General features: G+C 53.6%; 2 protein-coding genes across 3 annotated transcripts in view; one reads left to right on the top strand and one right to left on the bottom strand.

Moving 5' to 3' along the window:
- The window catches only part of Hadha (hydroxyacyl-CoA dehydrogenase trifunctional multienzyme complex subunit alpha), a 34,380-nt gene extending 26,176 nt beyond the window's left edge, over positions 1-8,204 (top strand). Inside the window, exons 13-20 of the mRNA XM_021163083.3 lie at positions 648-819; positions 3,644-3,730; positions 5,061-5,201; positions 5,583-5,651; positions 6,086-6,281; positions 6,830-6,944; positions 7,447-7,592; positions 7,675-8,204. Of these exons, the coding sequence (XP_021018742.1) occupies positions 648-819; positions 3,644-3,730; positions 5,061-5,201; positions 5,583-5,651; positions 6,086-6,281; positions 6,830-6,944; positions 7,447-7,592; positions 7,675-7,820 (1,072 nt within the window). The 3' untranslated portion in view covers positions 7,821-8,204. The remainder of the gene's footprint in view (positions 1-647; positions 820-3,643; positions 3,731-5,060; positions 5,202-5,582; positions 5,652-6,085; positions 6,282-6,829; positions 6,945-7,446; positions 7,593-7,674) is intronic.
- An 890-nt stretch (positions 8,205-9,094) lies between these two features.
- On the bottom strand, positions 9,095-22,373 carry Garem2 (GRB2 associated regulator of MAPK1 subtype 2). Of its 2 annotated transcripts, none has more exons than XM_085836560.1 (6): positions 22,193-22,373; positions 19,240-19,380; positions 14,217-14,365; positions 12,661-13,722; positions 11,566-11,735; positions 9,095-11,361 (listed from the first exon to the last, which is right to left on the bottom strand). In XM_085836560.1, exons 1-6 carry the CDS (start codon positions 22,302-22,304, stop codon positions 10,323-10,325), a joined length of 2,673 nt encoding a protein of 890 aa, XP_085692686.1. In that variant the 5' UTR covers positions 22,305-22,373; the 3' UTR covers positions 9,095-10,322. The 2 variants fall into 2 exon arrangements, with proteins under 2 accessions (XP_085692686.1, XP_021019532.1); XM_021163873.3 differs by having other exon boundaries at positions 14,217-14,347.
- Positions 22,374-22,879: the final 506 nt, after the last annotated feature.

The following is a 22,879-nucleotide window of genomic DNA, read 5'->3' as shown; positions in this document are numbered from 1 at the left end:
AGGGAGTTAGTGAATGGGTTTTCAATTCAGAGGAAAATTCTTCTATTTATTCTGAAAAGTATGGTTAAGATGAACCTAAAAGAAATCTCGTATTCCTTGGCAATGAAATGATTCAGTTATAACAAGAATCCTTTGTAGTTCTCCCTGGAAAAAGCCAAGTTCAGTATGACACTTGTGTACTGAGTGAAAGTAGATTGACAGCCTGACAACCTAGGTCTGGAGATGTAGCTCAGTGTGAGAGTGCTCACAAAGGCCCTGGGTTCGAGACCTGCGCTGGGGTTGTAGGGTAGTGGGGAGAGGGGGACAGTGTTAGAGAGCAGCGTAAAGGGTGCAGTTAACACTCACTGGTCTGGGACATGATGGCAAGAGCCATGCTGTGTGCTTGCCAGTCTCCTCCTTGGGTCATGACTCACCTCTTGCCGGCACTCCCAACTGTCTTATGAGGAATACAGCTGTGTGCAGTCATCTTGTGGTAAAAAAACCTGTGTGCCTGGGGTCCACGGTGACATCAAATGCTATCACCTCCCTCACCAGCTGCTTAGCACCAAGTCCCTCTGACCTCCACCTCTTCAAAACAGGGGTAATGACACACCCTCGCAGGGTGCCTGAAGCCACGCTGTTCTGTTCTAAGAGTGCATTCTTTCTAGGCTGAACGACAAAGTGAAGAAGAAAGCTCTCACATCATTTGAAAGGGATTCCATCTTCAGCAACTTGATTGGGCAGCTGGATTACAAAGGCTTTGAGAAGGCCGACATGGTGATTGAGGCCGTGTTTGAGGACCTCGGTGTAAAGCACAAGGTGTTAAAGGAAGTGGAAAGCGTAAGTAAGGGCTGTTGCACTTGAATCCCGGAGGGCACCAAGCGGAGGGGTCTTGTCGGAGGGGAGAGCGTGTGTGGTAGTCAGAGGGTAGCTTGCAGGAATCATTTCTCCTCTCACCGTGTGGGTCCCAGGGATCAAATCCAGGTTGTCAGACTTGACAGCAAGTAGGTACCGTTACCCACTAAGCAATTTTGAGGCCTCAAATGTAAGTTTGTATGTGAGTGTACACATGCTGTGTATATCAGAAAGCTCAAGTATGAATCCTATGGGAAGAAAATTAATTAAGTACCCTACGCTCCTAAGCACAGGGCTCATTAGCCATATTGGAGTGGAAATGGGGAGGTTACCAGCCATCTAAATAGCCTCATGGGTACGCAGGTGTCTTGGGGATTTGTTGTTGTTGGCTGTGAGCCATAATCAGGTGACTTCATGTCTCGGTAGCAAAGGGAACCAAGGGAGCTTTCTCCAGGCTGTTTTGGATGGTTATCTGTGGTGACGCTCCTTTGGATCTGCTCAAGTGTTCTAAAAGCCCATTCTTGAGATGACAGTGAACAAAATACGTACCTCATGTGGGTGATAGAAGGAAAGGCCTAGAAAAGGAGAAATGGCTGTAGTCCAAGCGTGAGAAAGAACACAGCTAGACTAGACTAGGGAAATGGTACTGAGCTGGCAACACTGGTGGCTGTCTTTGCAAGCTGTGGTGAAGCAGGCAGGATTACTAAGGCCACCTAAGTGGTGTCTCACAGCCATCCATAATGGGATCTGATGCCCTCTTCTGGGGAGCAGGTATACATGCAGCCTGGCCACTTATACATAAATAAAAACATCTTTATAAAGAGAGGGAAAGTTCAAGGCATGAGGAAGACCTCCAGCACAGCATCCTGCCCATCCTCTCGAGAGACCTGACCTTTTGCTGCTTTTAAGAAAACTCCCAAGCTGAGTCTACTAATGGTTCAGTTTAAATCAGTCGTCTCTTACCCCCTATGGAACTAAACAGACTGTTCCTGACATTCTTCACTGGACAGTTTCTAAAGAGTCGTTTATTTATTTTTTTATTTATATGAGTACACTGCAGCTGTCTTCAGACACAGACTAGAAGAGGGCATTGGATCCCATTACAGATGGTTGTGAGCCACACCATGTGGTTGCTGGGAATTGAACTCAAGACCTCTGGAAGAGCAGTCAGTGCTCTTAACCACTGAGCATCTCTGCAGCCCATGGAACAGTTTGTAGCTGCTTTTCTGTCTTTCTGTCTCGGTCATTAGCTCACATCTCCGTGTACACATTGCTGAGAAGCATCTCTTGAACACCACAGCGCCCTAAACACCAAGCCTTTCAGGGCCTATTCCTCCCATGGCCAGAATGTCTCCATAGCAAGGTTCTCTAAGAGCAAAAGAGGCAGCTGCAGAACTGCAGCAAGGCCCAAGACCAACGGCCATGCTTCTGTTGGTAAAACCAAGCCATGGCCAGCCCTGATTTAGAGCGTGGGAAATAGACTCCTTCTTCCTAGGAAGAAAGGCATGCATGACCAAGGAGCGGCAAGAGTGTTGCCAGCCATCTTGGGAGATAAGGATTTGCTCTTCCTAGAGTAGAAGACAAATATACCTCCCAGGCTGGCCTTGAACTCACTATGTAGCCAAGGATAACCTTGAATTTCAGATCCTGCTGCCTCTTCCCAAGTGCTAGGATTACTAGCATGCAGTACTGTGCCCAGTTTATGCAGTCCTGGAGATCCAGCCCAGGGCTTCCGCATGTGAGGCGAACACTCTCCCTACCATCTCTAGCCCAAGAGGACCTTTCCCTCACCCTTGATACCATACTAGCAGCTAAGAGAGTATGTTCACTCTCAGAGTCACACCACACCGTCAGCTCACAGTCCACTCTGGTTAGTTAAAAATCATAGGATCCTCATCACAGCCGGGCCCTTTCCTCAAATGCCTATACTTTCTTCTTCCTTTTTAATCCTAACAATTCACTTTTGTCTGTCATAATTAACGTTTTGTACTCAACTTTTCAATGTGTTAAATGTGTCTTCAACCTTCATTCTAATCTTATGTTTGCATTCTGTCTGTGCCAAATTTGTGCAGATTTAACAGAGACACACCTTCCATATTTTTTACCCGTGTCAGAAAACTTGAATAAGTTGAGATTAGAGCCAGAAGGCTGAGCATCCTGTGTTAGGGACAGTGCAGACAGTCAACTAAAGCTAACAGTTGGTCGTATTTGTTTGCTGCACGCATAATTACAATGGACACTGCCCTTCAGTGGCTCAGTTAGGATGAAGGCAGTATACACTTTCTGACTTAGGAAGGGTGAGCAAGGGTACGGAATGGTGTGATCTTCCAGACTTGAGGGGTCAACACCCATGCCCCACTTTGACCAAAACCGAGTTCAACTCATCTTCGTGGCATTTATGTAAGGCACCATGTTTACCCAAGTGCTGAGATGTGGTCTCCAGGGCAGGGCAGGCCATCAGTAGAGGATGACTCAATTAAGAGAGCAAGGTCGCCGGGCAGGGGTGGCGCACGCCTTTAATCCCAGCACTCGGGAGGCAGAGGCAGGTGGATTTCTGAGTTTGAGGCCAGCCTGGAGTTCCAGGACAGCCAGGGCTACACAGAGAAACCCTGTCTTGAAAAGACAAAACAAAACAAAAAGAGAGAGCAAGGTCAACACAAAAGCTTTTAGGTGACTCACAGAGTCTGGGTGAGTTCCACCTGGTGTAAGTATGGATTGGAGAGGAGGCTGGGCTCAAGCGTCACTGAGCTGTGCAGTGGCTGTCATCTCTAGGCCCACCTGACAGATTCTTACATGCTTTCCCCTGCAGGTGACTCCAGAACACTGTATCTTTGCCAGCAACACATCTGCTCTCCCAATCAATCAAATTGCTGCTGTCAGCAAAAGGCCTGAGAAGGTAAACCAGACAGAAAGCCCTCAAACGGCAGACTGCTTCAGACTCACTGGCTGAAATTGTAGTATATGAACCAGGAAAAGACCGGTGTAGATTATAAAGTGGATGGGGTGCTTCTCCCAAAGTGGTCACAGAAAACTGAGCGCCGCGCTCTACAGGTGTAGGCTGGGGACTGGTGTGCATCCCTCGTGGCAGCCATTTCTCAAATGTAGACTATTAAAGTTACTTACATTAGAACCAGATACTGAAGGCTAGGCCCTAAACCAAGAAGCAGTGTGCTGTTCAGCTGCAGTGCAGTGTGGTACCTGCCTAGGCTGGGTAAGACTCCAGTCCAGCCTGGAAGGTCAGGGCTGGGGGACCTACAGCCTCACCCTGAACCTTCTACCCAGGATCTGAAAGTACTAAACTTAGAAGTACTTTCACTGAGTATTTGGAATGCTGTCTAGAAAGTTATCTTTGCTTAAGCAGATTCATAAAGAATGCAGTCATTTAAAGAGGGGAAAGAAGCCTCACTTCTCTGGAGGATGCCTGCTTCAACTGAGCAGCCAGAGAGATTCTAAGCAGCTACAGCTGCTAATACTAGGTCTGTGTCTGCAAACCACCCACGCCTGATTCTTCCGTGATGTGTGGCTGCAGAACAGTCCACCTTTCCTAGCACACTGATTCTTCCGTGATGCGTGGCTGCAGAACAGTCCACCTTTCCTAGCACACTGATTCTTCCGTGATGCGTGGCTGCAGAACAGTCCACCTTTCCTAGCACACTGATTCTTCCGTGATGCGTGGCTGCAGAACAGTCCACCTTTCCTAGCACACTGATTCTTCCGTGATGCGTGGCTGCAGAACAGTCCACCTTTCCTAGCACACTGATTCTTCCGTGATGTGTGGCTGCAGAACAGTCCACCTTTCCTAGCACACTGATTCTTCCGTGATGCGTGGCTGCAGAACAGTCCACCTTTCCTAGCACACTGATTCTTCCGTGATGTGTGGCTGCAGAACAGTCCACCTTTCCTAGCACACTGATTCTTCCGTGATGTGTGGCTGCAGAACAGTCCACCTTTCCTAGCACACTGATTCTTCCGTGATGTGTGGCTGCAGAACAGTCCACCTTTCCTAGCACACTGATTCTTCCGTGATGTGTGGCTGCAGAACAGTCCACCTTTCCTAGCACACTGGTCCAGGGATGTGACGTGGGGCCTGATGGGGGCGAGCCCAGGGGGGGCAAGAGACCACCAACCCAACCCTCTGACTAGATCAGCAGTTCTGCCCACGGGCCTTTCTCTCCAGTGTTCCCCTCCGCGGCACTGGTAATGTGCTGGTTATGGCTCCCTCACAGGTGATCGGCATGCACTACTTCTCCCCCGTGGACAAGATGCAGCTCCTAGAAATCATCACGACCGACAAAACCTCCAAGGACACAACGGCCTCTGCCGTGGCCGTGGGGCTCAGGCAGGGGAAGGTCATCATTGTGGTCAAGGTAAGGCCAGAAGCAGGAGCAGGCTATGGAAGTTCAAACAAGACTTCTTGAGCCTCCAGGTTTGTTATAACTCTTCTGCGGTGGGGGCGCAGGGGAAGGGGATACCAGCCTCTAAAACTCTGTCCACTAGGTTGTCTCCAAAATGGACAGTAGTAGTGACTGTCCTGCTGAAGTGGGGCAGCAGGAGTGTCTGGGCTCTGGCAGACCCTCACTGGTGACTCCAGACCTCAGAGGTGACATGGAGCCCAGACTGTTCAAGGTGGCTTCTTCTCCAGTGTAACACTGAGCACTCTGATGAGAGCCTAAGTTAGCTAAAGCTGTGAATGATGTCTGGGAAAGGAGCAAAGCAAGGCTGTAAGCTCCCTTCCTCTCCCTTGGCAGGACGGACCCGGCTTCTACACCACCAGGTGTCTTGCACCCATGATGTCTGAAGTCATGCGAATCCTCCAGGTGGGTACTGTTCTATGGGATGTCTGAGGCCTTGTCATATCTTTTTCTGTCCTCCCAGCTAAAGATGTCCAGATGAGGGACAAGTTCCCCAAGAATGTACTACTGCTTTTCTCCAGAGGCCCTTTTGTGTCTCCCTCTCACACTCACACACACACACACACACACACAGAGTCCTGGTAGCCATAGCATCTACTTAGTCCTGAGATTCAGAGTCACAAGCGAGGAGAAGGAACTCTGTGATCTGAGTTCCTGTGGGATAGCTGCAGGGTTTCTTTCCCCTTGTGCTTTCCTGGATGAAGCGCTAGTTCTGCACCTGGCCAGGTGATGTCCAAGAAAAGAAGTGGGCTCTGCTCAAGGCTGTGCCTGCAGGTTATGCAGGCAGCCCTTCTGTGGGGGACCTGAGATGGCTGTGCTCTGAGGCCCTTGCTTTTCAGGAAGGAGTTGACCCTAAGAAGCTGGATGCCTTGACCACAGGCTTCGGCTTCCCTGTGGGTGCTGCCACGCTGGCAGACGAAGTGGGTGTGGATGTAGCACAGCACGTAGCAGAAGATCTAGGCAAAGCCTTTGGGGAGCGATTTGGAGGTGGCAGCGTAGAACTGCTGAAACAGATGGTCTCCAAGGGCTTCTTAGGTGAGTAACCCCAGGACACAGGAGTTAGCTGCTAGTTACAGAGCTCTGAGCAGGTGCCTGAGAACAGAGAGGGTAGAGGGGAAAGGCTCCAGAACACAGATCCCTAGACATAGGGAATCTCCTAGGCTGGGGAAAGGCAGTCGGTGCCGGGTATGCCAGAGAAACCAGCATCCTCCTCCTGCCACGGTCAGGAGCAAGTTCTATATCCACCAGGCCCTGAAGTCTGGCTACCTGTGGAGAGACGTCCAACATACAGAACATACAATTGAGGCTGCAGTGAAATCTCCTTTAGGACCTGGGCCTTCCGTTTGTACATTAAAATTGGGGCTGGGGGTAGGCGAGGCCTTTCTTATGCAGACTCAGATTTCCATGCACCAGAGCTTTCTCTGTCCTCTGCCCATCATCTGACAAGGGTTAAATGGCTCAGCTGGCTGCATGCAGGAGCTTAGGAGTGCAGCGGAGTGCTAGAAGCTCACAGCATCCAGCAGAGACAAGGTTTGCAGCTGGGGTGAAAGGCAATGACTAACGCAATCTCTTTATTCTCTCAGGTCGCAAGTCTGGGAAGGGCTTTTACATCTATCAGGAGGGCTCAAAGAATAAGAGTTTGAATTCTGAAATGGATAGTATCTTGGCAAACCTGAGGCTGCCTGCCAAGCCCGAAGTGTAAGTTGATTTGAGTGACTGTTTGCCTGAAAATGATGTTTATCTTAGTAGCCCAAAGCTCCTTGGCCCCTTTTCTATTCTATTTATGACCTAAAGCTGGCAAAACACTGTACAGCTAAATTCCCTGCACATAAGCCCAGTTTCAGTATCCAAGTGAGAGTGGGCCCAGCCTGTGGACACCCTGCCTGCTCCAGCCTTGCCTGTGAAGGTGGGAGGTGGGTTGTGGAGGCGCCTGTACCCTCCTCACTGTTGGTTGCCTTTGGGAATGTGCTGCTGTTGCTGATCCTTCAGATGTGGCAGTCGTCTCTCCTGTGCCAGGCCCTGTTTGGGTGCTCAGTTCACATCGGGTAGGGAAGAGAAAGGACTTTGATCTTTGAGGATGGTGTGGTACACCCTGGCCACTGGCCTCCCTAGAACTCACCTGCACCCCACATGCTGTGCTCCGGCTCCTCCCTCTCTTTCTCTAGCTAAGTTCTCCTTCCTGCTCCCTTCTCTTCCTCAGCTCCTCTGACGAAGACGTCCAATACCGTGTGATAACAAGGTTTGTGAACGAGGCAGTCCTGTGCCTACAGGAAGGGATCCTGGCCACACCGGCAGAGGGAGACATCGGAGCCGTCTTTGGGCTTGGCTTTCCCCCTTGTCTCGGAGGTCAGTGTGTAGGCCCGGAAGTTGTCTTCCTTTATCCTTGTGCAGGTTTTAGTCTCTTTCACTAAAGTCTGTCTCTGCTCAGGGCCCTTCCGCTTTGTGGATCTGTATGGTGCTCAGAAGGTAGTGGACCGGCTACGGAAGTATGAATCTGCCTATGGAATACAGTTTACCCCATGCCAGCTGCTCCTCGACCACGCTAACAACTCTAGCAAGAAGTTCTACCAGTGACAGGCCCTCCCACCCTACCCCACCATGCACTAACCCAGACCTGGCAGTGCCGCTTCTCAGCTGTGCTGTCCAAATTATCAGGAAGCAGGAAAAAGACCCAGGCTATCCTTGGACCTGCTCCTCCATCAGAGTGCCTTCTGCCCTGGCCCGCTCTTCCTCCTGGTGAAGTCTGACTCTGAATTAAGTGTTTGCACTTCATGTTGAGGGGGAGCCTCACTGTGCTTCTTTTGCAAGCCCTGCCTGAGACCCAAATCAGCAGCTAAGAGTAACCCAGAACACCTGCTGCCTGTGCCTTCCCAGAGGCCAGTGGGGCCTGGCAGTGTTAAGGGCATTTTTGCACTAAGCCAAACACAAGATAACAATAAAATCCGGACTTTGTGCCTCTGCTGGCCTGGCCTGTTTTCTTCTGTCTACCCTTGTGTTTGAGCCTCCCCTTCAGTAAGAAAGCCTGTGTAGTGGAGCATAGACGGGCTGGGAGGTGTCGGGCAGCTGCTTTAGATAGGGATTGTAATGTCAGAAAACAGACTCTGTACCCATGCCTTATGCTTGACCGCCTGAGTGCCTTGGCTGTGCTGCCTGGTTGGGAGAGTGGGGACAGTAGGGGTGTGGTGTACCAGGATGCAAAAGATACTCCTTTCCCCAACCACTTCCTCACTGTGCCATTGTACACGTTCTTCTTGGCATGCTCATCCTGGCTTCTGAGAGTCATGCAAAGGATGGACGCCCATAGATCAGCCCATCTCACTTCTCTGACCTCAGTTTGTCCTACCCCTGTCCCTCGGTGAGAGTTCTCACTCTGGGAGAAGCAAGGCCTAGCTATATAAATAGTGCCGGGCACCTCCCTGGGTCCTACTGAGTCACTGAGTGGATATGGAACCTAATTCAGGTCCCATCCGGGTCACTGTGCTGACTCCTGCTCTGTCCCATGTGGAAGTGCTTCAAGTATTCCCACTGGGACTAGCAGACGGAGCTCACCTGGCTCCAACCCTAAAGTTGGTCATCTCAAATGCATTTTCAGATGGCCAGAAGGCAAAGAACTGATCACATACACAAAGGCCAAGCCCAGGTGTCTACTGTGCAACTGAGGGTGTCTCGGGAGCTGGCAGAGCTGCAGTTACACCAGACCTCAGTGGCATTGGGCTTTGATTTCTGGGTCTTCCCTGCAAGCACACAGATGTGGGCTCTGATAAAAATTACTCGAGCAGCCTAGTGATGGCAGGTGGATTTCTGTGAGTTCAAGGACCCCTGTGTCAAGAAAAAGATTGTTGCGAGAGGATAGGGTTTTACAGGCCACAGTGAGGACTGCCCCCATGTGTATCTAGGGTATAACCATAGGCTACACATACCATTCTAGAATTCTTCCCTGCTTAGAGACACATCCTTGGTCCTCATGGCCTTCCACAGAAAGAATCAGCCAACACCCAGGGCCCTACTCTTTCACCACTCCAGGGTCTAGCCTTTATTTCCATATTCCTTGAGGTTTCATTAAACAACTATGAGAAGACAAACGGCACAGCCTAGGTTTCTGTGTTTCCGTCTGAAAGGCACAGATGGGCAGGGCTTAACTATTCATAAAACACAAGAAATAAATAGGTAGGCCAGGGAAGGCAGACAAGAAAGCTGCTATCTCTGGGCCCTGACGCTGGAGGCGTGAGTGTGAGCACCTCTTGTTAGAGGTGCTGGAGAATGAGGGTGAGGGTGCACATTAGCCAGACCTCTACTGTCAAACAGATCACCATACTTGAGACTGAAGAGTACAAAGATCTGCTCTGAACCATGTGAATAAGTTGGTGGCTGAGCTCAGGAGCAAGCAGCCTTTCGGAGCCACTTGCTGTCCTGTACCAGTGACACACCAAGGAGGCCACCAAGAGCCCATCAGAGCCAAAGCTAATGGCAAGAGACTGGTAGGCTGGAGGTGTCTGACCTACATCTGGCTCCTCTCCCTCAGGGCTTAGTTCCTCAGACTGCCCTGTGGAAAACAACAGGCTATTTGTGATGACGTCGGAACAAGGACTCTGGTGCTACATAGGCCTGTCTGTAACTGATTCACCAGGGCAAGGGGTACCTCACAGACAGACATCCCTAACTCTGAACAGCTGCAAGCCAAAGACCACAGAGCGTGAAAGAGAGGGCACTTTGGGGACATGGCTGAAAATGATGAGGCATCTCCCTTGTCTCTCACCTGAACATACAGGGCCGAGAAGTGTGTGTGTGTGTGTGTGTGTGTGTATGTGTGAAAGGCTGTAGCAGGGCAGAGAATGGCGTTCTCCCAGCGCAAAGCCACCCGATGACATACGCACCACCTTTACCCTGCTGTGGGGATGGCACTAAGCCTCACCAGGGCACCTGCAGAGCAATGCCTCCTCCTCAAAGGCAAGGCAAGCTCCTGCAGGGTCTGGCCCAGATTTTCCCTGCAGGGAGCACTGTTTCTGGCAGACCCAAGTTAACCCCACGGGGCCTCTGCTTCCAAAGCTGAGGCTGTGCAGCACCTGGCTGGATGGTTCAGATCTTGGGTCTCCAACCTTTGATGAATTGCATGATCTTCTTGACCTGAAGCTTGGTGAGATGGAAGTCGTCAGCCAGGATGTCTTCACTGAGCTGCACAAAGATGCTTCCGTCAATGCGTTCTCGGGCAAAGAAGCTCACCACGTCCTCTGAGAGCCCGATGAAGCGCAGACTACGGGAGACCTCTTCCAGGGAGAGTGCTGACAAGTCTGCTGGAGGCTGCCAGGAGGAGGCATCCCGGACCCCAGCACCTGTGGCTCCCTCCCGGGGGCTGCCAGGAGGCCCTTCCAGGCACCCTTGGGTGAGAAAGAGTAGGGTTCCTCCTGCCTCAGGCCCCTGCAAGGCAGCTGGTGACAGTGAGGCAGGGACCTGCCTCAGCACCAAACCTTCAGGCTCAAAGGCCTTGGGCTGACCAAGTGGTGAAAGGCAAGGTCCTGACCCAGGTGCCCCCACAGCTCTGGGCTCCTGACAGCGCACTAGCTCCAGCTCAGGAGGACTGGCCTGCCCCAGCTCAAATGGGTCCAGGGGCTCCAGCGCTGGCTCCTGCCACTCAGAGGATGACAAGGAGGAGGAAGGAGCAGCTGAGTAACCTTGGCCTTGTGGGCCTGGGCCTGGGCCTGGGCCTGGGCCTGGGGAGTGTGTGGGGCTGGAGGTAGCCAGGACACCCGAGGTGGATATGGACCCAGAGGAGGAGGCCGCTGGAGCACCTGAAGGGTGGGCAGGCCCAGAGAAGGGGTTGAGTGCACCAAAGGGAGCAAAGGACTTCTGGGGACGAGAGGACTTGAACACAGGTGGGCAGCTATGGTAGTTCTTAACTACTGGAGTGTCAGCCCCCAAGAGGGAGGGGGTTCGACCACTCAGGGGCTCTGCTAGGCCTCTTGAGGCCTGGCTGGGCTGGGTGGTGGTAGAAGGCAGGGGTCCAGGTGGCGGGCGACTAGAGGACTCGCTGGCTTTACAGTCTCCCCAGGTGCAAGGGTAGCAATAGAGAGAGTATGCATCCGGTGACGGGGAGCCACTGCCACTGCGGGATCCTGCCCTACAAGCAGAGACAGACACACAGGATGCACTCATAGCATAAGGCAGGCAGAGTGGGAAGTGACAGTCACAGGACCCCAGAGCCGCCGGCAGGAAACTATCCCTCTACTGTATAGCCTGAGACCCTCTTGGATCCCCTAAGTCCCCAGGTCATGTCAGAACACGAAAGAGAAATGAAAAGCCAGGGACCAAGGTAGCGACTCACCCATCCTGCAGGCCAGAGGAATAGTAGGAGAGACTGGAGCTGGGCGAGTGGACAGGCTGCAGCTTGGGAAAGTGGGGCAGCACCGGAGGGCTGCCTGTGAGCTTGCTGCAGCTGCCGCCCCCCCTAGGAGGCACTGGAGGGGCGTGAAGCAGGCGGCACTCTTCCTTCACCTGCAGACGAAGACCATGACTGCCTTACTGAGCAGCTGGCCCTCCTTACCTCACCTCTCAAGCAGGTGGGCCGGGCCTGAGACCTTGGCCCATGCAGAATGGAGGCTGTCCCGCCTAGATACCCCTGTCTATTTCCAACCTGTTTTGTCTCTCATATTCGGTCCACAACAGTCCCCTATTCCATCGTAAATTTATTGTGAATGTTAGTAGATTGGGGGGGGGGCGGGGGCGATAGGGATATTTCTTCTTCAGGGAAAAGGCAAGGGACCTGCTACTAGGATCCTGTCCTTACAAATTAAGTTCCCCAAAGAGTGTGTTCCCCAAAGAGTGTGTTTAAAGGTGTGATTGAGGGCTGGAGAGATGGCTGAGCGGTTAAGAGCACTGACTGCTCTTCTGTAGGTCCTGAGTTCAAATCCCAGCAACCACATGGTGGCTCACAACCATCTGTAATGAGATCTGATGCCCTCTTCTGGTGTGTCTGAAGACAGCTACAGTGTACTTACATATAATAATAGATAAATCAGTGTACTTACATATAATAATAAATCTTTTTTTAAAAAAAAAAGTGTGATTGATGAGGGAACTGTCCTGTGGGCAAATAAGTGGGGAACGGTTAAATATCAGCACAGAACATATCAGAGCCTGTAATGTGGTTCTAACTCACTGACTCCAGGGGTTGCTGGAAATCACTCGCATTTCCTACATTTACTGCACTTTTCCATCATGTCGAACTTTGTGGAGTTTGTGGGTGACTGCTTCCAGCTCACCCTCAATTCTCTCTGCCTTACGTGTGTGCCCTGGTCTGTTCCCCTCTCCTTCGGCTCTGGCCATTCTGTCACTCCCCAGGCGCACGGAGCCTCCGTGGTCCTCTAAAACCTGCCCAAGTTCCTTCAAGAACCTTCAAGGTGAAGCAGAGCTCACTCACCGCCTCGGATTTGGGAGGGACAGGAGGCGGTGGTGCCTCTGGCTCATGCCGTGGGGACCCCACGATCCCGAAGGAGATGAGGTCCGGCCCCGCTAGCGGCCGTGCACGGGCGTCAGCGCGGCTCTCCGGGGCTTGGTGCACCCACAACTCTTCGTAAGGGATCTCGGCGCAGCCGCCCGCTGGCTCCGGCGCACCCGCCCAATCGGGACTCACGTAATCCTGGTCGCTGTCGCTCGGCGCGGGCAAGGCGGGACCCAGGCGACCCGGCGGTCCGGGCGCGCGGACGGCCCCGGGGGCGCGCGGCGCGGGCAGGCAGAGGCGCGCATGGCGCGGGCTGGCGCAGTCGTCGGAGAGCTCCGCGGGCGCCTCGCGCACGGCAGTGGAGTACTCGTCCGGATCGAAGCGCTCGCGGCAATAGGAGGCGCTGTCGCGCACCAGGCGCTCGACGCGCGGGTCCCCGGCCAGCAGACCCTGCGGCAGAGTGAAGCGCGGCGTGTCGGTAAGCAGCAGGAAGTGCAGCGGCGCCGGGCCCTCGCGGCGCAGCGCCAGCCCCAGCACCACCGTCTTGGAGATGATGCTGACCAGCTTGTAGCAGTGACCCTCCCGCACCGGGTGGAGGTCGTAGGGGTTGCGCGGCGGCCGGCTGGGCACCAGCACGTTCACCGGCAGCCGCACGCGCTCGATGATGGCGCGCACCGTGTGCTCGCCCTCCTGCATCTGCAGCTCCAGTGGGCTGCGCGTGCTGAAGCGGCCCTGGCACTGGAAGGGCAGGCTCAGGCTTTCGTTGGTGCGGTGGTTCATGCAGATGAGACAGGGCATCTTGCTTTTGACGGGCCTGGCGGCCCCACCGCCACCCCCTGTTGCCCCCATGCTCCCGGGGCCGCCGATTCCGGCCAAGGCCCCTGCACGGCCCAGCTTGCGCAGGAGCGTGGTGAAGCGCGAGCGCTCCTTGGTCGTCTTGGCGCACAGAATCTCCGCCTGGCCCATGAGAGTGAGCTCGTCGCCTGCGTGCAGTGTGAAGTTGTACACCTCGCTGTCCTCGCTGAACTCGCCTGACACCACCTGGGGAATCCCAGAGACAAGGTGAAGCCCTAGCTAGGGTCGCAAAGAAAGTCACACACCAGCTCCAAACTCCTCAGCTTTCCAGTCCCTTCCTCTTAAGCTGTCACTGACATCAGAGTGAGAGCACTGGACTGGGACTGGACGGAATCTGCGACTTTAACGTTTTCTTTGGGTCATATGGGTGGAGAGATGTACTTTGAAAGTGCTCAGTCACTGCACATTTTATTAGGCCATCTTGACCATTTGTGTGATAACAATACCTCACCCACCCAAGACTACGTCGGGTCGTGACCCCTCCACAGGCCATTCCTGCTTCACCACATTTCCTAGGAAATGCTTCTGTCCACTGAGTTAGTGAGCGGGCTTTCCTGGCATGGCCTGGCTGTGCCAGAGGGTGCCCTGAAGCAACTTTCCCTCCTGGATCCTATGAGCAACACTCTAACCTAGGGAAAGGGAAGCTTGGGAAGGTCCTACCCCGTGCCATTAGGACTAACCTTGACACTGAAGGTGATTGCTTCCATCACGAAGATTCGGTCAGGGAAGACACTGGCCACCTCCTCCACACTGCTGAAGTATCTCACAGGCTCCCGCACGTCCCGAGCCTGCTCCAGGAGCTTGAATTTGCCTGCACAGGGGACACAAGCTGCTGAGGGAGGACCTGTCTGCTAGGGGTCAGGTCTGAATTCTAGGTACATCAGGCCCTATACTAACTGCTATCCCACACTCATCCAGTCCCTCTGGAATTCAGGTGGGCACAAAGCAGGTATATTAAGGTATAATGTAAATTGTCTGTCTCACCTCAACAACTGAATCTGCTTTTATGATGAGCTTAAAGATAGGCTAAGAACTGCTCTGCCTTCACACAGATGGAAAATCAGAGAGTTAGTAAGGACTAACAGAGGGTGATGGAGAGAGGACACAGTTTTCCTAGTTCTGTTGTGGCCCTCTCTGTAGTTCACTCACATTCATGGCGTCCCCACTGTGATGTAAGTCGGTACCAAAGTCCCTTTAGATTAGACAGTTCTGTAAACAGTCTGCCCTCTGGAAACTCAGGCCAAGTGGAGATGGCTGAGTGGTTAAGAGCACTGACTGCTCTCCCGGAGGTCCGGAGTTCAAATCCCAGCAACCCCATGGTGGCTCACAGCCATCTGAAATGGGGTCTGATGCCCTCTTCTGGTGTGTCTGAAGTCAACAGGTGACAAGTCCTGAGGCACACCTGTGAGAAAGCAGCTCCAAAGGAAGAGACCTGCCTGGCACAATGTGTGGGGGATTACGAAGCTGCACCTTTCAAATGAAAGGGACTTTACAGAATGGGCATCAGCAGGCACAGTGTTTGTTGTACAAATGTGAGGTCCAGAGTTCTCTCCAGCACTCACATGGAAAGCGAGGCGGGGATGGGCGAATCTGCAATCCCAGCTCAAAGGAAGAGGAGACAGAAAATCCTCAGAGCAAGCAGACTAGCCAGACTAGCGGAAGAAAGGAACTACAGGTTCAGAAAGAGACTCTGCCTCAGTATACAAAGTGGGGAGCAACCAAGGAGGGCACCTGCTGTCAATCTTGGGGCTCTTCACAAAGAATGCATATACACACATATACCTACACGCATTTTGACATACACACTTGCAAGAACATCACATACTCGTGCACGTGTGTGCACACATAAACAATAAAACCAGGAAAGAAAATGGATGAAGCCCTCTGGAAGAGTTTGAACAAGAAAATGCAGTAATGGAAGCTGAGCTGTGGCAATACTCGGGCAAGCAGTCCAGTAAGAGATCCTGGAGAAGAGCCAGGAAATGGCACACAGTGAGCAAACCCATGGATACTCAGAGGACCCCCTCAGACCCTAATGACATAAGGAGAGAAGTCAAGGAGGAATGGACTGAGGGTGACACACATGGCCTACTGGTCACAGAGGGGATGGCAGGCTGTTCCACAGGAGGAACCAAGAGGAACATGGTGGAAGCAGATCCTAGAAGACCAACAAAGAGCCTCATAGGGTAGTGCCCCTTGTCCATGTGGGAACGAAAGAGCAACAGACTTAAGTGCAGGGTGGGGCAGATTAAGGAAGTGGGAAAGAGGGTCTTAACCCTGTGGGGACCCTCGACCCCCTAAAAGCCCACATTGCTCATAGCATAAGCACACAGTGAAGAGGGTCCCTGCCCCTCCCTAAGTCTAACCAGAGGCAGAGGGAGACTGAGATCCCCCCACCCCCCTGGTGCCTGACCTGAAGAGCAGCAGGGCCTAAAACACCAACAGCCAGCACCAAAGAGAGGATGGGAACTAAGAAAGAGGAGAGAGGACAGCCGAGGTGCCCTGGAGCAAACCGGAGAGAGGGTCCCGGTCCAGCCCCAACCTTCCAGATGCTAGAGAGAAGATGGCATCAGGGAGAAAAGAAAGGGGCCAGAGTCAAGGCGCAGGAGTCCCGAGGATGGATGCTAGCACTCTCTAACCCGCTTCAGTCTCCTCAGTCTCCATATCACACGTGAACCCCCACCCCTTAACCAGGAGTTGCCAGACGTGGAGAAATGCCTGCTGCCCCCCTGTGGCGAGATTTGGAGCCCAGTCAGGGTTGGATCCTAGGAGGATGTGGCAGGGAAGATCGATGTAACCATGGTATCCAGCACCGCCCCCTCAGCCGCCCAGCCGGGTCATTTCTGCGGGGAGGAAGGAAGGGAGACCTCCTGGGAGACGTGCGTTGGCCTCTAGAAGCCTTCTCTGCACTGCAGCTTCCTTTCCTGCCGCCCCCAACAATCGGCGTTAGGGGCAAGGTCTACTAAAGGATCTGGGGACTGTCGCACATTTAAACTGTGCTGATTACCCTTTCCAGTCCGAAGCACCCTACCCAGCAGCTGCCTCTTAAAAACCTGACGTCTCTCAGGCGAGCTCTCAGTAAAGAACAGCAGTAGTGACTCAGTTGCTTCTGTCTAATTTGCCTAAGCCAGGTCTGATTCTGCATCGCCGCAGTTAGGTGGGAAGGAGCACAGACTTGGATGTGGCCGAGTCTCAGTTCTGACACCAAACAGCAAGTGAAATCTTTTGCTAGCTGGACTTTGTGGTTTCCCATATGTAAAATGGAGCCATACTACGTGGCTCACATTGGAGTTGAGCGCAGGGGCGCACCTGACAAGGACTCAGCATGGCCCAAGGCCTTGCAAGGCTCGGAAAATATCCGGTGGTTGGGGAAGGTGTTTGGACCCTCAGGCCGCACTGGCCCAGATTTCTCAAGACACCAAGTCACCCTGACTCCCTCAGCCTGGAGACCGCAGGCGGCAGCAGTGGCAGCGCCCCTACTCCCACCCCTCCCCCGCCCGCTGGCCACAGCCGGCCTGGCCAGTGCCATTATTAATTCATTGGGAGGGCTCAGCGTGGAGCCTGCACTTTGAGCCTCTTCGAGGCCCAGCCCCCTCTCCACTCCCACGAAGTGAGGCCCCCAGCGGAAGAGGGAGCAGGGGCCCGCAGGCTCTGCTGGCCAGCTGCCACCCCACTGTCCTGTCCCCACCTCTCATGCTCACTAAGGAGGCATTAAATTGGAGGGGTAAAAGATTGGGGGCTTCCCTCCTCCATTCATAGTATTCTGGAAACTCTATGACTTTGGTTGTAAAGATACAACCAAACTGGTAACACCGTGAGGGCCTTCACAAAAGGCTGGAGGGCTTTAGTCCAAGAAGGTAAAGATCTCTACCTGAACAAATGCTAGATTATCTGGTAGGAGAATTTCTAGCTGGCAGCCTAGGATAGAAGCCTCAGGTCAGCCAGATAGTGGGGGTAGCTCCTCCCTGAAGTATTGGAAGTACAGAGGCCAGCCCTGCCAAGGGTGTTATAAACCTTGGGGCAAGGTTTAAGCCTTGACTCAAAAGAGACCCAGGCCAGACAGAGCAGTGGTAAGAAGGCCAGTGAAAGACTGTGACCTCCTGGCTCCAAAGGCCTTGCTGCAGACAGGGGCAGAGAGCTGTACAGTGGCAGAAGCACAGAATGGGAGCCTTGCTCTCCAGTTGTTCAAGGGGGCCAATCTGTGAGGACAAAACCCAGGATCTGGAAGGGGAGCTGCCCTGGGCTTGCATGGAGACAGTTCTAGGATGGTACTGCACCTTGGGGACAATTATGTGCTAGCCTAGTGCACTAAGCAGAAGCCAGCAGTTATGACACCTGGGCTCTGGTCCTTGACTTCTCTGAGTGGCCCTATGACCCACAGCAGGTCACTGTCCTCCCAGGGTCCTTGGTTTCTTTACCTGAAGTGCTACACTTTCTATTGGCAGTACACCCTTCCTTCAAACAAAATCTTACATAAAACACAGAGTCAAGCCCCTCGTGGCACGGAGGAGCACAAGTTCAAGACCTGCCTGGGCTACAGAGCAAACCTAGGCGACCTATCAATATCATGTCTCAAAATAAAGGATGGCTACGATGGCTCATGAAGGTGCTTGCAGCCCAGCCGGGAGACCTGGGTTTGTTTCCTTGCCCCACATGGTAGAAGGTGAAAATCTGCAAGTTATCCTCTGACTTACACACACACACACACACACACACACACACACACACACTCACATACATTCACACACACACACACTCACACACGAATGAATAAAAATCTAATAAAAAATAAAATGAAAAGGTGGCAAAGGGTCTGGGGATGTACCTTAGAGGGGAGCACTTGTCTAGCAGGAATGAGGCCTTAGTGTTAACCTCAGTACTACAACTAAAAAATAATACAAACCACATAAAAGCAGTTAGCACATTCTTTAGAAATCTAACACTTCAGCATTGTTTATAAAGCCAATCCATGGAGAGAGCTGAACACAAAACTGGAGAAAAAGAGTATTCAGTGCTGATGGGCAGCACAAGTCGGCCTTGGCAGGCCTTGGTCAGGACCGCCTGGTACTGAGCAGAGCCTAGCAGACCTTCTCTTTGGGAGTTAAGTACAATTCAGGGAACAGCCTCAAAACTCTCCAGTTAGGGATAAAGCCTGACTTCTAGTTGCTTAAAATCTGTGTACATTTTGCCAGCTGTGCAGTTACCCACCTTTAGTCCCAGCACCTGAGAGGCAAACAGTGCTCTATGAGTTTGAGTCCCAGCCTGATCTATACGGTGTGACCCTGTCTCTTTTTAAAAGGTGGGTATTTTTCATCATTACTTCAAAATACATTTAAAACTTAAAATGTGCCTAGCATAGGGATTCATGTTTTAAAACAGTACTTGGGAGACGGAGATAAAACTAAACCTGAGTTCAAAGCCAGCCTTAGCTACAAGACAAGAACTTGTCTCTAAAATATAAACTAAGAATCAAAAGTCTGTAAGCCCGAATGCCACCTTTTCAGAAACAGGTCTCTATAAAAGATACTGACACTCCTAAGCCCTGACTCTAACGGTGACCTCCAGCCTTCACCCCTTTAGCATGCCCTAGTTCATCCCTCAGCAGAGGCTCTCCCTAAACATCCCCCCTGCACCCTTGCTCCCAGTTCCTCCTGCTTCCCCATGCTCAGAGATCTTAAGTCATCTGGCCCTAGCTGGGCACACCTGGGTACTGCAGGGGGATGTCAATCTTGGGCCCAATGACATAGTGGCCCTCCTCCAGGGTGTGGGCAGTCACTGTAGTCCACTGGCGGCAGGAGTGGATCAGCAGGATGTCTCGTTCACTGACTCCCTCAGCATACTCTCCTGGGAGAGGAAAGGAAGAGAGGGGGAAGAAGGAAAGAAGAGAGAGAAAGTCAGGAGAGAAAGAAAGAAAAAAAAAAAGATTGGGTGACATTCCTGTGTGTCCCCACCCCCACCCCCCACCCCCCTGTTCCTCAGCAAGCCCCTGCCTGGGTATTGTTCCCTGTGATCCCTGTACTGCTCGGCAACACCAGCGGAGGCAGTGGGCTGTCAGCTGTGTTGTGAGTTTGGCCTGAGCCCCAAAGCTCTGTCTCCCTATGGGGACTCGGTAACTACAGCCTCCACAGCCTCCCATTCATCATTCTACTGGAGTGCCTGCTGTCCTGGCCCAAGCTGAGGCTGGGGACTCCCAGTGGATGAGTCTGGGCCAGCCAGCTTCTGCCCTCTAGCCATGCTCTGGCCTCAGGAGACAAGCAGGAAGCAAGTTGGAGGCACAGAGCTGAGGGTGTGTAGGGACATGGAGGAAGAGGACACCAGGCTGGGGTGGAGTAAAAGAGCCATTACTCTCTAGGACGGGGCAAATTCACATCAGTGGGATCCTGTCAAGGAAAGGACTAGAAAGAATTTGTCCCGTGGGTCCTGGCTATGAGGGCCCTCACAGTCACTGTTCGCTCTGAATGGCACGGTTTACTCCTGAATCTCTCAGCCCACAGCCAGAGTCTTACATTCACAGGACCTCAAAGGATAGGGGAGGGAACCCCACTCTGACACTGGAACTCCACCCCAGAGAAGCTATTTCTTAAAGTTGGGGTAGCACAGGCACTGGATTTAGGAAAGCAGAGTGGGGGAGGGGGAAGGAGTCTAGTCTGAGGGAAACAGCCCAGGGGCAGAGGTGCAGGGGTTGGGAGGGGTCTGGGCTCAAGAGGCTCCATCCCCAGCAACGGTTTCCAGGGGAGCAGGAGGGGCAGCCCAGCTTCCAGGAGACTGATGGGGCGTATCCTGGATGCAGCTGGTGGGCACAGTGGGGGTGGGGATGTCTCCTTCCCAGCCCCCTCACGTGCACGCGCGCGTGCGGGCATACACACACACACACATCTTACAATTTTTCTACCAGCCCAATGAATGGGAAATGGTTTACTCTAACAGCGGGGGACTTCATAAAGCATGTCTATGTGGTGTGAACAATGGGTGGGGTATTCAGGGCTTTCAGGGGAAGATCTCCCACTCTGGGTGTGAGGATGTATGTGCACTAAAGTGCATATATGCACAGGGGAGGTTTGTTGTTTCCCCTCCAGCTCTACAAGCTCTCCCTGGAGCTAGCCTAACAAGCCCCACCCACCACTCCTCCACAGGGACACAGGCCGAAGCCACACAGGTATACACACCAATAGCCAGGGGTCACCCTCAGCAATAGTTCAGCTGCACCCAACAAGACAAATGCTTGTCATCCAACAGCACAACTCAGTCTCACGATCCTACCAAGGGACCCCTCCTGAATGCATACCAACGAGAGGACTTCCAAGGACACACAATTTCAAGCATACATTTATACTCTAATGGTTACGACAGTAATAACCACACTGTCACAGACAGCTAGGCCGTCCCACACTATTGCTCATTCATTCATTCACTTAATGAATGAATGTCCATACTCCTTGGCCCTCCCCAAAAGCCAGCAGCCCTGTGAAATGGGGCACACCGGTGTCAGGGAAGCACATAGAAGGCCTAGCCATAAAGAAGCGCTCAGAAAAGAACTCAAAGAAAAGGATGTCAAAGAGATGCGTGGGAAGTGAGCAGGAAGAACCTAGGGCAGAATTTCCTATTCACAAGCAGACACAGTCCAGCTGCAGGCGCAGTCCTGGGATCTCACGCTGAGCAGTGGGTGAGGTCCCACCAGAGTTAGACTGCCAGGTATTCCACCTAAAGGACCGGGACACCGAAGTCCCACAGAGCCTGCTTCGGCCCGCCTGGTGCTCACAGTGCCCAGTTCTTGCTGTTGCCGGTCTGAGGAGGGGCTGCCAGTCCAAGAAGAAGACAGCACAGGAGTCCCATTAGCATTCAGGGAAGCGAGTGTGCCAACGCGGGCCAAACCCCTATTCTTCTCACACACAAAACCCCCAGCCTGGCTGCCAGCCCCGGCTCCCGCCCCTCCCCCAACCAAACAGCTCCCCTTTCCCCCAACACTACAGTCCTCTTGCTCTGTGCAGCCTTCAGGCCATATTCGGTCCCATCATCGGAACACCCGCACCTGCTGGCGAAATAGGACGAGAGGTGGGGGAGGGCCGGGGTCCTCTGCTGAGATAGGGAAGGGTGTGTGTGTGTGGGGGGGGGGGGGTGCCTGGTGGCCGGCCCGCTCACTCAGGCCTCTCCGGAGGGTAGTCTGCCCGTTGCCAAAGGACCTCAGGATATCAAAGGACGGTTCAGGAAAGGTCCCAAAAAGGGACTAGCGGGGATGGTAGGGAAAGACCTATCGTAGTCCAAGAGATGCGGTAGGATGAAGGTGAGAGGCTGGAGACAAAGGGATCAAGGGGGTGCGGCCCGGGCAGGGGCCGATAGGCGCCGGGAAAGCGGGGTGCACCGACAGAGCGGTCCACGGACTCAGCAGCGCTACTGGCTCCAGAGGGGACTGAAAACTTTGTTGCAACCCTGAGGCCAGTTACTAACCCTGTAGGGGGTCGGAGGGGCCCAGAAGCGGCTCCCAGACTTGGGGGCTCCGGTTGTGCCATGAGCCGCCCCAGAAGACAAGCAAAGCCCCCATCAATGGGGACAGGGAGGGCAGTGACTGAATGCGCCTATAAGTCCTGCCAGCTCCAACAGAGCGAAGCCCCGACTTTCCGCATCCTCCGCCTCCGTCTCCCCTCTGGACACCCGGTACCTGGTCCGAGGCAGGCGAGCGTGGGCAGGCGGCAGCGGCTGACGATGAGGTCCAGCGGGAAAGCGCCCATGCTCCAGCGCAGCCCGGCCAGCCCGGCCGCCAGCTTCTCCATGGCATGGGCGCTCCCCGGGGTTCGCCGTCCCGGGACCCCGACGGCCAGTCCCGCGCAGCTCGGGCTGCGCGCCCACCACCTCCTCCTGGGCCGAAGCGGCGCTCCCCGCCTGGCAGCCCAGCTGAGCCTCGGGAGTCACGTGGCCAGCCTCCTTCCACCGGGCGTCAGCCCCCACCCCCATCCGCGCCCCGCCCGCCAGGCCAGCACCCCCGGAGCGCCCAGGTGACAGGGCGCTCGGGGTGGAGATGGGTAGGGAAAAGAGAACAGGTCCGATGGGACTCTGGCCGGGTGTCCGAGGTTTTCCCCTCGTGCCAAGGCCTCGCGGAGTCGGGACTCAGGACTGCTGCGTTGCTCACATCCGCTACTCCAAGCTCAGTGGCGGGGATGCTCAGACTGGGGAGGAGCAGAGAGGGCAAGCGGCACTTGGAGTTTGAATCTAAGTAGTCTTGGAATCCTGTAAGAGCACTTTCCGAAACCGCTCCCACCCCAGCACGCCCCCCCCCGCCGCCCCCAGTCTGCTCTGTAGATGGGGAAACAGATTCAAGCACCTGAACGATTGGGGTCAGTGGCAGGAC

The sequence above is a fragment of the Mus caroli genome, unplaced genomic scaffold (assembly GCF_978045245.1).
Source record: "Mus caroli unplaced genomic scaffold, Mus_caroli_1 scaffold_4, whole genome shotgun sequence".
NCBI classification, from domain to species: Eukaryota; Metazoa; Chordata; class Mammalia; order Rodentia; family Muridae; genus Mus; species Mus caroli.
This window is presented reverse-complemented; position numbering and strand designations above follow the sequence as displayed.